We start from the raw sequence: 15,652 nt of genomic DNA, 5'->3' as shown, positions 1-15,652 counted from the left end.
AGTGGTTGGAAATCCATTCACAGTACCAATAAGTAAGGAAGCACGCAAAAATTAATGCGAAAAATTAACTGTAATCTCATTATAAATCATAACGATAAGATGCGTTAAAAATACTCATAACACGTTCTTTTTTCTAACCCACAAGCGACCTCAATTCAGTATAGGAAACGTGAAACCTTGCTAGTTTTTGTGTTGTTTCAACTTTTCCTCAATTTTCCCAACTAACAAGGTATACCAAACAGAAGCCAGCATGGACATGGCAAGAATATGCTTCGTAAGTATAACATGTTCAATTACTGGTGCTTGAAGATATTACAATGTTAATATTCTTTTCATCTATGTGTTCCTTGATATTGAAGGCAAAAATAGCCCCCTCAACCGTGTTGTTGTTCATTTTTTGGAAAGTTTATTCTGAACTTATTGTAAAAAAATTTTTTGATTTTTATGCAAACATGCTGTCAATAAAGACCATATTTATCTGCAAATTTTGGCCTGCCCTGGTTTTTATGCTAGGAAAAATAAAAGGGACAGGAACAAAAAAAAACGAAACGTTTTTGGTTAACATAAAATTTACTTATTTGGGTTGTTTTAAGCAACATAAAAATGACACATTTGGGCCAAAAATCCAACATGTTTTGTCGGAGCCTAATAATGACTAAAAAAGTAAGATACACCAAATATGTCTTCAGGCTATAAGCTGGGCCGCTATAGTTCAAGAAAGTTATTTCACCTTTAAATATGTATTCTGGTTCACTCTTTTGGTGAGCCCTACTCTTTGGTCACTTTGGTCACTTTGTTTTGATGTTCTGGGGGGGGGTGGGGGGCTCACACAGCGTTGTCAGCTGGGCCCCGCGGATGCCAAAATTATTAAAAGTGGCTACTTTTGAAACTCAATGGCCGCTAAAAACTGTGGTTATTAGAAAACAATTATATATTAGGTAAACTTTTGAAAAAATAGATTTGACTCGTTATATGGAATGCTCAGAACAAGACAGGGGTTGCTTTGGGAACCTTGGAGTCCATTCAATTGTGCATGAGATTTTAAGACTTGTCACGTTAGCAAAGAAACATTTTCATTTTTTTTTTATTAGCTTAAATATTTTTGTGAGAAAATTGCGAAACAAATGAGAAGATGTAAAAAGTTGTGAAAATGCGCAGCAAGGGGTGAAAATGGGCAAAGCTCGTTTTTAACCTCCTTTAGCCTCTTTGCCGCATTTTTTCTATTACAAAATCAAGGCATATAACTGCATTTTCTAGGTGATCCATAGACGCCTTACGCCGTACGAATTTTTTTTACGTTCTGCACTTCAGAGGGCGCTTTGTCATTCAGCCTCTACCAAATAAAAGGCCAATTTGGCCGGTTCCTTTTTTTGCTTTGAATTATAATGCATTTGTGTTATTTTTGGCTAAATCTATTAAAATCTTATTTTCAATTAATGCCCTAGGTCACATAATGTCTGGAAAAGAAATAGCGTTCAAGGCAAGGCACTTGTGATTTATTTAGCAATCTACCGTGCTTCTTCCCGTTTTCTTTGGGCTTTATGAAGTTGCCAATAGGGGGGCCTTAATAGGTCCGTTAACTTTCTGTAAAAAGTGAGAGATTACGTGAGTTGGTGACAGCCTAGGATGTAACGAGCTCCAAATCAGTTAGTTTTAGGTAGGCGTAAGAGAAAATTCAAGCCTGCCATCTTTTTTAGGCATGACAGGCTTGCCTGGGATAGAGCAGGACTTTCATTTATTGGATATATAAAGATATTGCACCGGAAAATTATTAGGAACTAATTCACTTTTATGGGAAATAATCATGATCCGTGCTTTTAAGTATGCGGTCACGTTTTATGTCAGAGCATCTGCTTCCAAATTTTTTTAGGTCAAGCTTGCACCTTTCTGGAAAACAAAGATAAATCATTGGCTAAAGGCTCTTATGAAAAGATGTAATTGTAACATAAAGCTACTACTATATGGCATGTTTTCAAACGCTGAAAGAAGGAAGTAACAATAGTGGCCTCCCAGGGGCTAGCTAGCTTTTACATTCAAATGGCCTACTTTTGAGCAAGAAGTCGGCATCTTCAGCAACAACGGCGCTGGGGATCTGGCAACGCTGGGCTCAGAAGGCAAGTGATTATAAATTGAAGTAAAGCCGTAAGTAAACCCACGGCGGGAAAAGGACCCAGATCAGAATCCGGCAGGACCCAGGCCTTGAAACGCATAGGAAAGACAGAAGTGGCGCAGCTAGTGGGACAGGAGTCGAGCCTTACCCGTCCAGACCGCATCATCATTATCCATCGACCGGATGGGACTAGACATGGATGGGTGTATGTCGCATCTTTGACAGAAGATGGTGTCCGCTTCTGTTGGGGATCTTATCTTTGATCAATGATCAATTGGTCAGTTTCGAGAGCTCACCCCAAAGGACGAAGCATGGCCCAAGACCAGTCCCGCCTCTCCACTAGCGGATCAGGTAAAACCATGCCGGTGGAGTGGCCGTCGCATTCCGCATCACAATTAGTCGACTCTTTTCTCCCTCTTGATAGGCCCCATCATGGATTCCACCTCGGAATCGCCGTCCCCAACGTCGCTCTCCATTTTAGACTCTCATCACGCCCACGACGCCACTAACACCACTCAGGCCATTGACCCTACGCCCACCATGGCGGCCCATCCCGATGCCCACGTGGCTGAAGACCCGTCCGATCTGGCGGATCATGCCCGCCTGTCCCCCAACCGTCCTTCACAATCCTTAAATCTCCGATTAGATGACTCTTTGAGTCAGTCGATTGAAGAAATCAGTCCCGATCCCACATCCGTCCCGCATTCCCCCCCTCCGACCAGCCTCAGCCATGTTTTACAATCCCAAAACCCGCCCGACGACACGATCGAGGATGAAGATTTGTTTGAAGAAGACGTCGTGCCGACGGATTTGTTGGTTGGATCCACGCCCACTGGGCCGGAAAAACGCACTCTGGACGGGGAGACTGACACGGGCCATTCGCCAGAGGACAGGCCCCGTAAGGTCGGTCGGTGGGCCGAATCATCTTTGGAGCTTGAAGTGGCACCGACCACCCATGATGACTCCAGTATCTCTGTCATTGAACCATCAAATCAGTCGGGCAATGATTCGGTCGTGATTTTACATCAAACATCCGCTCGAAACCCAATCCCAGACAAATCGCCTCTGAAGTTGACACCATTGTCCATCTCGCCCGATGGCCGACTTCGAGACTTGGACTCTGATCCCATTTTTACCGGAGAAGTCCGTAAAAAATCACCCATTTCTATCCCAATCAAAGATCAATCGCCACTGAAACTTCGGCCGTTGACGATCTCGCCGGAAGACCGACTTCGGGACTTGGATTCTGATCCCATTTTTACCAAGGTCGCCCCCAAGACCTCATCATCAGAATCAGCAGACAGTACACGCCCCACCATGACTAGCGCAGAAAGTGAAGACTCCACTCCCATAGCCAAATCATCGTATCAGACTCAGAGTGCGGTGGGCGATGATGAGGCCTCATCCTCTCTGCATGGATTACCCTCGGCCGGATCCAGTCAACTCAATACTCCCAAACCGTATGATCCATCGAGTCACTCAAGGCAAGAAAAGCTTGATTCCAACCACTTGATGGGAACGCAATCGGATCTTTCCGTGAGTCCCATTGATGCCGAACGCATGAAGGATCGGATGGAGATGATCCGAAGTGCGCGAAAAGCCACCAGTACCCCGGGGGTACTTCGATCGCCTCGAAAAAGACCGGCTCAACGGGCATTGCTCACGGAATCATCAGAAGACGAGAAAATAAAAGCCAGAGAGAACCGGAGGAAGCCGAAAGTGTCTTCACCCAAAAAGGCAAAATCAGAAACGACCGTCAGCTTTAAAGAGCCTCAATCCAAATCATCGGACGCCTTTGCTATGTTCCTTGGGCCTCTTAGTAAGGAAGAACATGATGAGATCGTCTCGCGATTTCACAACAAGGTGATATTTGATCAACGTCTGGACGCGATAAAACCTGAAGAGCAACTTAAAGGATTGAAAGAGAGAATGGTCAATAGTCCTAGTTTCGACATTGGCCCTCTTCGAAGGTCAAGGGTATCTGACGTGACCCAAATTAGTGTTCACTCTCATTCAAGCTCAACTTCCGCCGCCTCATCCACCGGTTACTCGGCCGATGTATCCAGCGGGATATCATCTTCGAGTGGTAGCGATGTCCGCAGCAAAAGAGATCGTTTGTCCACAATGCCTGAGATGGACATTGAGCCGCACAATGTCATGGCTCCTTTGCCCAAGTCTGGATTTTTGAACAAAAAAAACGTGGAAATAGTTCAATCTTTAGCCACATCAATCCCATCTCAAAGTGTTCCATCCTCATCTTTGTCGCTTCCTCCGACTCCTGCTACTCTCAAACCGACACTTACGAAAAGCGTCTCCGACGGCAATCCGGGGGGATCTCTTCATCTTTATGCAGATTGCCCAGTTTTTGCCAAGTTCATTGAAAGAATGACGTTAATCAATTTTTGGCCCGCCATCGTTGTCAAACACGAAGAGGACGATTTATGGCGAGTGCAATTCACGGATAAGGTTGAGAAAGTGCTAAAGCTTCAAGATCTCATTCCCGCCGTTTCCCTAGTGAAAGGGCACGAAGTGAACGTATTTCTTGACGAAAAGAACCGGGGGAGCTACCAAATTGGAAAAGTGGCCTCATTTGCCGATCAAACCAATGGAGTGGCTTATTTAATCGAATTTGAAAATTCCGGAGACGATGAAACCACTGAGGAGGCTCGACTCGTCTCGTTTGACAAGATATTTCTTAGCACTGATCAAACGAAGATTATTCAACAGGCTCTGGGAGGACCATGGACGCTCTCCACCGCTTCCTCTACCGGAGCCGATATTAGTCTGGATAACATCATGGACTCGGGCCGTCGTAGAGGAGCAAAATTAGGGTCAGTGTTATCCTCTCCCATTTCGACACCCAAGAGAACTCCAAATCGAACTCCAAGGGGTCGAAAGAAGGGTGGTGCTTATATAGAAACGAGTGCTGTTGAAACTGAAGTGGAAGATACGATTAGAAAGTCTACTTCAGCCACGTTCAAAAAGAAGAGCACGAGTAAGTATCTTAATTTCAACCCGTCTTGTATATCATTGATTGTACATCATAGATTGACGATAAGCCAGCTCTTAAAGTCTTGTATTCCTAGTGTCCATTTTCCGTTTGACGCACTCTACGAGTTCGAAAACAGCCCTAATAATAAGTTACTAGGCTTCTGATCGACCTTTGCTCGTGTTTTTTCCATTTAACATGCCCGTGTTTAATTCAGGAAGAAGAATCCTTCAAACCACTGACGAGGACACAAATGACGAGACCAACGGATCCGAAGCATTTCAGCACATCAACGGCAAAAGTCAGTCCATTTTCAAGGGGATGAAATTCATCCTGACACAAGGAACTAAGACTTCCAACGACAACTACGATACCGAAACCGACGAAACGAGTGACTTGGATCGTTCAAGAAACGACATCGAAGAACACTTTGATCGTGCGGAAATTGCCGAACTGATTCGGCAACACGGTGGCACTGTCCTCAAGACATTTCCTGGAGCTCATCAAAGCATTCCCAAAGAGCTGCTCGTCATTTCCGACCGTGAGTGCCGAACCATGACATACTTACTAGGCGTAGCCTATGGGTACCCCAGAGTGAACTACAGGTGGATCTCTGATAGTGTCAGAGAACGAGACACACTTCCAATCAAGCACTACTCCCTACCCGTTGGAATCAGCTCAGAAGGGGGAAGGGTCATCGAGAGTCATTCATCTCCGTTGACAGAGCTCTTTAAAGGTTTGACCGTACTTGTGGCTTCCACAAGTACCCAGTTTCGTGAAGATTGGAAGCCATTGTTAACACGTTTAGGTGCAAATGTGTACAGTCGAGCCAAAGGTAAGATCGACGCCAAGCTTGCCAAGCTTGATGTTGTGGTCACGGAGCCACCCGAGCCTACCACTTTGGTTGCCGATGCCAAGAGCAAGCAAATACCTGTGGTAACAACTGAATGGGTGATACAATCCTTGATAAACGGCCGGATCTTGAACCAGGACAATTTTTTGGCTCAAACAGAACAAAAATAGTTGCCCTTTTTTAAATAAAGAACCAACCACTCTTAAAAGCCAGAATAGCAATTTGTATTTTTGTTAAATTGTTGCATAATAAAGGGGAAAAAAATCAAGTCAAGTACATTTCATTGTAAAAGAAAACATCGTCACTTGAAATGAGATGTTGCAGGTCAATCCATCGTATATGTATGTAAATTGTACATGGTTACGCCACTTTGTGCATAGAAGCGTAGCCAATGAAACCAGATGAGGCTTGCGAGAATTGCCTCGGTTTCAAGCCCTGAACTTTTGAATGGACAGTTCAACGCTCACAGTCTTTTGTTCTTCCTCATCAAAAAGCCCGCAGTCTGTAGAAAAAACTTTCACTTATAACCTTTGACATTTTTGATTCATTGTAATGAATCCATGAGCTTCTTTGCATCACATCCCGATTCGCGACGGCTCCACACGGATGACTTGATTGACTAGACGATTGAGATCAGTAGTATTGCTTCCAGGGAAACTTTGTGCTATACTTCGAAGGAGTGTGGTTCGGGGGTGAAGCTTTCGTGGGCGCGAACTGTCGACGTCTCTTCTCCAATTGGATTATCTGAGTGTTGGCATGCTCGTAAATTTTATTTTGATTGCGCTTGAGATAAGGGATGTATTGCTGCGGGGGTCTTTTCACTTTCGGCCTGGGTTCAAAAAAGTCGTAGACGGGAATATTCTCGGATTGACCATAATCCACATCAACACCACCAACGCCTGACTCAGCGAAAGAATTGGGACTGCTGGCAAAGTTCTCTACGGTTTTAGTCAGGGCATTCTTAATACGTGCAAGCAAAGAGGATTCTTGGGATGGATCCGCGTTTTTTATCTTCATCACGATTTGTTGCCGCCTCGAGCTCACGGGTTCTGTTGGAACCGAGTGAACGGTCGAAATGGCCGGTATGGACGAATATGGTCTGTGTAAATGGTAAACGAAATATGTCTATTAACTGTGAAGCTGAATTAAAACAATATTTTCACTCACGGTCCGGGAGAATTGGCCACAAAATTGTACTGGGAGTTCTGGAAATCTGGTGCCAGAGAGCCATGAAAGTGCCTGGGATAAGTACTTGCAGCAGTGGAAGAGATTCCATTGTCATAAGGGTCGTAACCGTGGAGATCGTAGTTGAAGGTGACATCTTGACGTTGGACCGTCTTCAGATTGGGTTTCTTAATTTGGGGCAAAAATGCCAAGGGGTCTTTCTTCCATTCCTCAACTTGGTACTTGACTTCCTCTGGAGGTGGCAAGCTTTTCAAGGCAATGAAACCTAATCAAGTTGAAATGAATGTTGAATTTACCCCATTTTTCCGTAATTCATAGCACGGGTCATAATTACAGAAAGCATTAGGTTCCCCTGTTCCGTTAAACCTCGTCATTGTTGTTCGGTAGTTAATTGATGGTTATTTTAATGGAAAATGTTTTTGCTCTTTTGGAAAATAATCTACTCAACATTTATTGCTATTTCCTCCATGCTGGGAATAAACGCCGATTTTTTCACAAATGAAAAAGATTTATTTAGTTGAGGCTATCATGCAATTGTTTTGTGAAAAAGTATATGGGATTCTGTCAACTCATGAGCCATTCAGCAAATAATTTTAGTTTTTTTAAAAATGAGGTGTAAAAGGAGCAAACATATTTAAATGAGTATTCGTTATCTTTTTCAAAATGTTCAAAATTCTAACATTTTTCCCACAACATTGTAAAGTTGTATACGCTAAGCTGCAAACCTAGCGGCATGCCGAAAGAAAGTTCCCAGCTGTCCATTTGATAATTTTGTAAATTATTTTAGAATTGACCTTAACAAAGTAAAACCACCGCAAAAGTAGATATCATTTTTGTTTTAGGTTACAAGGGGCCAGTGATGGGCATCATTGATTTAAGAATTAATTTTGTCAATTGTTAAATCATTACTTTAAAGTTAACTTTCTTAATCCTTGATTGATTACTTTTGAGCAATTTTTAACACACAGCTGAATTAATTTACTTAGAAATGAACGAATGTGATTTTTTATATCTATTTGTGAACTTTAAGTTAACATTTAGCCCTTTTGGGTAGAAAATAGATCATTCTTGCGACATTTTGACATAATGAAAAATTCCCCAGAGCACCTCATATTTTCTCGGCCCCTATGTAAGGAAAGAAGTAAAGGAAACTGAACAATGAAGTGGCTTGCTTTAACATATTGACTTACCACTAGCAGCTAAAAAGATGGTTCCTAGAGCGAGTAATCCTGTAGCATTGTAGCTATTGTAGATATTCTCAAGAAACGTAGCCCCCACCAAAGGTCCTGAGAACAAAGATCCGGGCGTGTTCAAACTGGCCGAATAGAACCCAGAGTCATTGAGTGCATGGGTCTTAGAGCAGTCCAAGACAATGAGAGCCACCACCAGCCAAAACGCGAAACCCCGAGATGCTTCCATGGTTATTTTGCTCCACCACGCTTGCGTTATACGCTCATTACGGTTGTTTTCCTCAAGATTTCTGTTCTTTAGAATCAAGAGTAGGCTAACTTATCCTTGGCATAAAGTAGGCCCCTACGGTTTTTCACATTCTTCGATCTTTCAAACACAAACACCAACTGCTTCGATCATCCAGTTTGTCGTATAGCCGAATGTTGCGACAATAACGGTGATGATGATGATACCGATACGTCGGTCAACCGCGTATGTGGATGAGGAAACCAAAGACCACGTGCGAGTTGTGATAGTCGGAATGACACCCACTGAACCCGAGCGGATGACGGATTACGAAGCAGTCGTCACATTTCGCTTTACGTAACGTAGGCGAGGAAATGGAAACTAAACGTAAAGAGAGCGAAGATGTACGAAAAAACCCTCGCATTTGAACGCGCAAAGCATGACGACCAATGGTTGAATGAATTGGAGCGAAGGGGGACGAGCTTCCAAGGGTTGAGCAACAAAATGCTTGACAAACACTGTTAGGGCCAACAGATGATTAAATACGTATTGACGTAGAAAAGGAATAAAATGCAGGATTAATCAAGGTGGAGTTACAACATTTTGTTCTGAATCTGCTTCACACTTTCCAAACTTACTGTTGTACAAAATAAATGTGAGTCCGAAATCCTTTTCGGCCAAATTAGCACTTCATGTTCTCCGAGGGTTTTTACAAAAGTGAGCAAAATTCCCCAGTTTGATCTGAACAAAGTAGCCAAGTGGAAAAGTGACATTTTGTGCCGTGACCTTGGAGGACAACGCTACGTTCCAATATTTAGAGTCGTTGTTGAAAGCTAAAATCTGATTTTAACATGGTGATTAAAGAACGAAGAGTCGTTTCGAATGAAAATGATCAAAAACATTATTCTAAAACACTACAAGGGGCCACTCATCGATAAACATTCGAGAAAAAGAACAAGGAAACACAAAAATGATATTGCCTAGTGACATTGAATACTAATTCCATGAACTAAAACCCCTACTCGCCTCGTTCCATCAGGATTTGATAATGACAAGGAGCTATAGATGAAGACTTTTTATATTTTGTGGACGTCCTTACCGCTACTGGGAATGGGCTCCCCAGCAGTTCCAAGGAGAAAAACGTTTTCATTTATCTTCTATTCACATGATATCTGATCCACAAACGAATTAAGGTTGGCACATCTGGCTAGCCCTTAAACATAGGGTTGATCAGAAATTTTGGTCAAAACCTTGTCCAATTCTGACTTTAAGGATGTTGCTGGATCAACACCCACTTATTCCCTACGAATATTTGAAGGCAGCATATTGAACAATGGAGGAATCTGAGAAAGAAGAGAGGTGGACTTCAGTGGTCTAGCTAGCCTAAAGGGTTACTTCCGGCTCCGGAATTTTAGCCCCAGACATCTGAGGAGAAGATTCTTGCCTTGTTCGAGTTGCCTCCTAGACCGCTCGGCGAGACAGTCCTTCTTAAGGACTTTTTTTACACTAAATCATAACTTTCTCCTCCAAACAAACACTTTGGTCTTGAAAACTCGTGGTTTCTCTCATAAACTTGAATCTTAAAGAAACCTGAATCTTAAAGAAACCTGACCGATTTTGTTCGAATAGTCGGCCTTGAATTGACCATTGAGGTCAAACCAAGAAGGATTTCATGGTTATTACAAATTCATACATGTCCATGGCTAACATTGAGCGTCGCAAATAGACAGGTAAGGATTGACAATGTCTATTTCTTTTTTTCTTCCATGCCTTTAGATTTGAAAAACGAGTCGGGATCAGCCGGCAAGATCCCTTGTTGTTCGGCCCAAACTACCAGATTGCGCTTCATGGCATAAGCGTCCTCTCCATCCGCGTAATATTTGGGTTCGATCTCACTGATCCTGTTCAAAGAGAAACACCAAAGTTCATTTTATTTTCTATTTGGACAGTGCGTTATGGCCAGAATCGTTCTCAAATGCCTTCAAGTTTGTGTTGGCAAGGACCCCTGGAATCTATTTGATCATGGTCTAGATAACGTCTCAACACAAAATTGTAAAAAGCGTAAGGGCTTAATTGACCCAAGACTAACCCTCACGCTCGATGATTTGAATGACAAATACGAACTCTTTTGTGGTTAGGTAGGTTACAGGGTCAGCAAATAATTGACTGACCACGATTCATGTTTTCGCTTTTTTGATTTATGTTCGACCAAGTGGAAAAGGCGGCAGTGAGTCCCTCTGAACACGTCAATTACGAATCTTAACGAGTCATTTCTATCCATCATATCATTACATGGGACAAATAAATTTCTATGCCCCCCCCCCTCGGAATATTGACGGATAAATGACTACCATTCAGCTTACAAAGCCTTCTCCTACCGCTAACATTAATCATACTCGAAAACTACTTTCGATAGCATTCAAAAGAGCTGGGATCCGAAGATACAAAAAGGGCAAACCATTCTTGAATTGGATTGCGAACAAAAGATCCTCAAGAATGGGAAATTTTCCGTCATTTAAGCGTTTCTTAAAGGCTACCAACCGGAACAAACTCAATTCATTATGCTTAGATCCACTTGAAAATTTGAAGCACTATTACTCATAATGATGAGAATTTCGATTTCATCGCATTGACCGTAACCCTGTCAAATATTCCACGGGATTAACCTGGCTGGCATTTGAGATTGGTCCTGGCTGGCCAACTTGAATTCACTACAAAATCATATCGATTCGAAAGGGGCACCTCGTCTTTTCATGGCTTAGACCGAGGAATCACCCCCCAAACTATGCTTCAACATTTGGCAATTTGGCCCAAGACATCCTGGTTTAGATGGATTATTCTATCACAGTCAGTCAGCTTCATTGAAGTTTCATCACTTGATCACCACTTACTGAAAAAGGAGCGCGGTTTTGTAGAGATTGAGGGCGGCTCGATTGCTTTTCCGCACGTGCAAGGACACGTACTTGGCGTTGAAGGTCTCGACCATGGCGCGCGCCGTCTGGTCCATGAGCTTTTGAGCCAAGCCTAAACGGCGGTGGGAGCGTTTCACGGCCAAGGACGTAATGTGACCGTGAGGCTCATCGGCCCCGCCCACCGTGCCTTCGGTTTCCTCCTCCATTTTAGCCAGCACGTAGCCCACGATGGCCCCAGTGGCCGGTTCCTCGGCCACGAAACTGATCTGAGGCCACGAGAGCCCGTGATACATGTAGTACTTCATCTGATAGTTTTCCGGCAAACACAGCAAATTGCAATGCTGCATGTTCATCAGATCCTCGGTCTGAAAATGGATCAGTCAACCAATCAAGCAATCCATCCATCAAACAGGCACGCCCAAACCCGTGTAAAGACCATGGACCCGAGGACGCATCAAAATGGTAATAAATATACATACACAGATAACACGTACCTTGGCACATCGGATATTCATACTGATGGATTAAAGGTCAGGATCAAGGTAAGATGTCCGATCAAAGTTTCGGCCTTTATAAGGGGATGGAGCCACCACACTAGAGACATTGAATCCATGGAATGCAGATAAACAATCCCATTCGAGGTGACCCTAACCTGAGGCTGGCTCACACAAATCTACTTGTTCTTATTTGTATGTTTTACAAAAAGTAAGGACTCAATCAAAAAAAAACATGGCAAGGGTTGACATTTCAAATTATATATATATATAGCCTCTTAGCTGCATTTACTTAACTTCAAGGAGTGCCATCAAGCCGAAGTTTCGTATCAGAAGTCACCTTGAGAACACATGCCTCTTTCAGCTGACCAAATGTCATTTTCCCTCAGCCTTCTTAATTCTGAGGCTAAACTGGCTGGAAGCCGGATTTCCCGGTATTTTGGCTAAATTGACTGGAGCGTGACCCGAAGCATGATCTGGGAATAGCTCAGAATATTTAACTACTTGAAGAAAGAAAGGCTGTTTGAACATGGAATGGGCCATAGGAATCCGAAAGAACGCAAATTAGGTTTCTGGTCCCCCATTCAATCGACTTGTTTCCATTTTTCCAATAAAACCGAGCTGGCGTTGCCATTGGATCCTTTTATTTTTGGTCACCTTCGTCTTGTTTTCCTCCTGGGACGAATTGGTGTTGAAACTGGGGTTCCTCCACCGAGACTGATCAGGACCTTCACGATTGAAAGGCTGTAGCATCAACCTTCGAATTTAAGTAAGGCCGTCTGGATCTCTTTCTCGGCTAGCATGGATTTCTTGGAGTACGCCGATGTGTCCTGCGAGCATCGAGGCTCCATGGTAAGGGATGGCAAACAAATGTTGGACTTTTTGGAGTGGTCGGCAGGCAGACAGGCAGGCAGGCAGCCTTACCAACTGATTTGGGTCTTTTCAGCAATCTGGAAAATTAAAATTGACGGACGAAAAGGTCCAGTTCAAGCCCCATGCCAAATCCGGCAAAGCCGACTTGATTCCACCCGATCAGATTGATGTGGTCAATTGGCAACGCCTGGCCGGGTCCTGGGGCATCCGGATCTTCACCAAGGACGGCCTGTTGCATCGATTTGCCGGATTCAAAGAGGCGGTGAGTGCTGCCCTAACAACTTCAGGACTGGAATTGAACGGGTTGGGTCCAGAGCCAGGTGAAGAGTAAACATAGGTTGAAGGGTTGATTGTAATATTCTTTATAAAAACATGGAGAGTTTCCTAAGACCCTCGTACTCGTGTTAATATGGCGTGCGTACTTGTTCATTTTTTCAGGAACGTGAGCGCTTGGCCAAGTTCTTCACGCAGTATTACAAAATGGATCTGTTGGATCGCGAGTTAAGCGTCAAGGGCTGGAATTGGGGTGCGGCCAATTTCAACGGGTCCGCTTTGAGCTTTGAAGTGGGTAAGAGCGATTCCTACGAAATCCCCTTGCCTTACGTGAACCAATGCAATCACGGCAAGAACGAGGTCACGCTGGAGTTTCACCAAGTAAGTAAACCATCGAGTGGTTGCATATACCACGACTGGCTCTGGTGAGCACGCCTTCAAATCCCATTCTGCCTTGCGTTTAGAACGATGATGCTCCGGTGATGTTGTGCGAGATGCGCTTCCACATTCCAGCCTCTGAGCTGGCCGGAGACGATCCTGTCGAGGCTTTCAAAGAGCAAGTGCTTAAGAAAGCTTCGGTGGTCACCACTTCGGGTGATGCTATCGCCATCTTCCGGGAGATTCACTGTCTGTCTCCGCGTGGTCGTTACGATGTCAAGATCTTCCCTTCTCATATTCATTTGCACGGCAAGACCTTCGATTATAAGATTTCTTCGTCGAGCGTCATGCGATTGTTTCTCCTGCCGCACAAAGATCAACGTCAGATGTATTTTGCTGTCAATTGCGATCCACCCATTAAGCAGGGCCAAACTCGCTATCATTACTTGGTACTAAACTTCAAACAGGAAGATGAATCTGAAATTGAGTTACCGTTCACCGATGAGGAGCTGCAAGAGAAATACGACGGGAAATTGGAACGAGAACTCAATGGTCCCACGTACGAAATTTTGTCCAAAATTCTCAAAGCTTTGACCAACAAAAAAGTGATCGTCCCCGGCAACTTTTTGGGCCACTCAGGTACACCCGCTATTTCTTGCTCACACAAAGCCGCCTCAGGGTTTTTGTATCCGTTGGAACGAGGCTTTATCTTCGTCTACAAGCCTCCCATTTACATTCGATACGACGAGGTCAGGTCCGTGAGCTTTGAGCGAAGTGGCGGATCCACCCGCTCATTTGATATCTCCGTCGATGCTGGTAGTGACATCATGTATACATTCTCTTCCATCGAGAAAGGGGAATACTCCCGTTTGTACGACTTCCTCAAGGATAAGAAAGTGAAACTCAAGACCTCGGGCAAAGTCGGCGAAAAGAGCGGGCTTAATTTCGACGATGAGACGATCGATCACAACTTGGAGAAAGTTAAGGCTGATGCCCAAGAATTTAGTAGTGGTGATGATAGCATGTCGTCGGATGATTCTGACTTCAACCCTGACAACCTCGAGGCTCTCTCCGCTAAAGAGGAATACGATTCGGAGCCTTCAACCACATCGGGTGACAGTTCATCGGGCGATGAGCAAGGTGAGGTCGCGGATAAACGGCGAGAAGAAAGAAAGAAACGCAAAGAGGAGAAACGAGGCAAACGAGACAAGAAAGCCGTATCCAGTGGGGGTGGTGAAAAGAAAAAAAAGCGCAAGCAGACGCGAACGAAATTGCCTGGAGAGCCCAAGAGGAATCAATCTGCTTACTTCTTGTGGATGAATGCCAATCGAGAGCGCGTTAAGGAAGAAAATCCCAGCTTGAATCTCACTGAGTTGGGCAAGAAGTTTGGCGAGATCTGGAAAACCATGGAAGATAAATCGGTGAGTTACTTTTTGTTCATTATTAACTAGGTGTAGATTTTTAATAACCTGTTTTTGACCCTCAGGAATGGGACAAAAAAGCTGCTGAGGACAAGAAGCGTTATGACGACGAACTTACCAAATGGAAAGAGGAAGGTGGAAACGAATTGCTTGCCAATCAAAAGAAAGAACGACGGAAAGAAAAGCGGGCGGCTAAGGCTGGAACCTCGAAACCCCCCAGCAAGTCAAGTTCGAAGCCCAAATCATCCTCATCTGCTGCAGCTCCGTCAGCCACTTCTCCCGCCAAACCACCAGGAGGATTCAAGAGCAAAGAGTTCATCGAAGAGTCTGATTCGTCTTCGGATGGCGGTGATTAGAAGGCTCGGTCCATTTTGTATTCTGCTTAAAAGTTGCAACGAAAGAAATGGTTGTAAAATGGCGTTTAGCCACCAAAACTGTGGAGTGATGGAATTTCTAAGGTGAACGGTGTTGCAGAGACGAGCATTCCCTTCGCATTATTTCCGTGAAAAAACTATTCCAACCGAGAATGAGCCCATTCATATTTTGTATTCTTAAATTGTTTGTAAGTCGACCACAATGTATACATTAGACATTCTGAAATAGGGTGAGTCCCTGTATGTACCATGGAGCATTTCGGTCTCTCAATGCTTAATTTATTGATAAGCAACCACAACAACGCTCTCCGAACAGAAAGCACACTTCTTCATTCGGTAGTAACCAATATAATAGGCAATAATTCTGCCGCAGC

At 43.9% G+C, this 15,652-nt stretch overlaps 3 protein-coding genes across 4 annotated transcripts; 2 read left to right on the top strand and 1 right to left on the bottom strand.

The window, feature by feature from the left end:
• Nucleotides 1–2,118: 2,118 nt before the first annotated feature.
• Nucleotides 2,119–6,220, top strand: LOC131887433 (uncharacterized). The gene is made up of 3 exons (XM_059236043.1): nucleotides 2,119–2,461; nucleotides 2,535–5,105; nucleotides 5,317–6,220. The coding sequence occupies exons 1-3, from the start codon at nucleotides 2,377–2,379 to the stop codon at nucleotides 6,120–6,122; spliced, it is 3,462 nt and encodes a 1,153-aa protein (XP_059092026.1). The 5' UTR covers nucleotides 2,119–2,376; the 3' UTR covers nucleotides 6,123–6,220.
• On the bottom strand, nucleotides 6,155–12,116 carry LOC131887460 (N-alpha-acetyltransferase daf-31-like). 2 transcript variants are annotated; one of them, XM_059236087.1, is made up of 5 exons: nucleotides 11,960–12,116; nucleotides 11,445–11,830; nucleotides 8,328–10,454; nucleotides 7,120–7,402; nucleotides 6,155–7,051 (listed from the first exon to the last, which is right to left on the bottom strand). In XM_059236087.1, exons 1-3 carry the CDS (start codon nucleotides 11,978–11,980, stop codon nucleotides 10,301–10,303), a joined length of 561 nt encoding a protein of 186 aa, XP_059092070.1. In that variant the 5' UTR covers nucleotides 11,981–12,116; the 3' UTR covers nucleotides 6,155–7,051; nucleotides 7,120–7,402; nucleotides 8,328–10,300. The 2 variants fall into 2 exon arrangements, with proteins under 2 accessions (XP_059092070.1, XP_059092061.1); XM_059236078.1 differs by lacking the exons at nucleotides 11,445–11,830; nucleotides 11,960–12,116 and having other exon boundaries at nucleotides 8,328–10,240.
• A 533-nt stretch (nucleotides 12,117–12,649) lies between these two features.
• LOC131887440 (FACT complex subunit Ssrp1-like) lies at nucleotides 12,650–15,532 on the top strand. The gene is made up of 5 exons (XM_059236056.1): nucleotides 12,650–12,811; nucleotides 12,906–13,094; nucleotides 13,271–13,486; nucleotides 13,570–14,904; nucleotides 14,970–15,532. The coding sequence occupies exons 1-5, from the start codon at nucleotides 12,761–12,763 to the stop codon at nucleotides 15,258–15,260; spliced, it is 2,082 nt and encodes a 693-aa protein (XP_059092039.1). The 5' UTR covers nucleotides 12,650–12,760; the 3' UTR covers nucleotides 15,261–15,532.
• The last annotated feature ends 120 nt before the right edge of the window (nucleotides 15,533–15,652 follow it).

The sequence above is a fragment of the Tigriopus californicus genome, chromosome 1, assembly GCF_007210705.1.
Source record: "Tigriopus californicus strain San Diego chromosome 1, Tcal_SD_v2.1, whole genome shotgun sequence".
Lineage (NCBI taxonomy): Eukaryota > Metazoa > Arthropoda > Copepoda > Harpacticoida > Harpacticidae > Tigriopus > Tigriopus californicus.
The sequence above is the reverse complement of the archived record's forward strand: the minus strand, read 5'-3'. Positions and strand labels throughout refer to the sequence as shown.

Coding starts and splice junctions, on each gene's coding strand:
- LOC131887440 (XM_059236056.1), top strand. CDS start 12,761: ATGGATTTCTTGGAGTACGCCGATGTGTCCTGCGAGCATCGAGGCTCC. Junction 12,812..12,905: donor GCGAGCATCGAGGCTCCATG/GTAAGGGATGGC, acceptor GGGTCTTTTCAG/CAATCTGGAAAATTAAAATT. Junction 13,487..13,569: donor TCACGCTGGAGTTTCACCAA/GTAAGTAAACCA, acceptor CCTTGCGTTTAG/AACGATGATGCTCCGGTGAT.
- LOC131887460 (XM_059236078.1), bottom strand. CDS start 8,556: ATGGAAGCATCTCGGGGTTTCGCGTTTTGGCTGGTGGTGGCTCTCATT. Junction 7,403..8,327: donor CATCTTTTTAGCTGCTAGTG/GTAAGTCAATAT, acceptor CAACTTGATTAG/GTTTCATTGCCTTGAAAAGC. Junction 7,052..7,119: donor GTGGCCAATTCTCCCGGACC/GTGAGTGAAAAT, acceptor CCATTTACACAG/ACCATATTCGTCCATACCGG.
- LOC131887433 (XM_059236043.1), top strand. CDS start 2,377: ATGATCAATTGGTCAGTTTCGAGAGCTCACCCCAAAGGACGAAGCATG. Junction 2,462..2,534: donor CCTCTCCACTAGCGGATCAG/GTAAAACCATGC, acceptor CCCTCTTGATAG/GCCCCATCATGGATTCCACC. Junction 5,106..5,316: donor GTTCAAAAAGAAGAGCACGA/GTAAGTATCTTA, acceptor TGTTTAATTCAG/GAAGAAGAATCCTTCAAACC.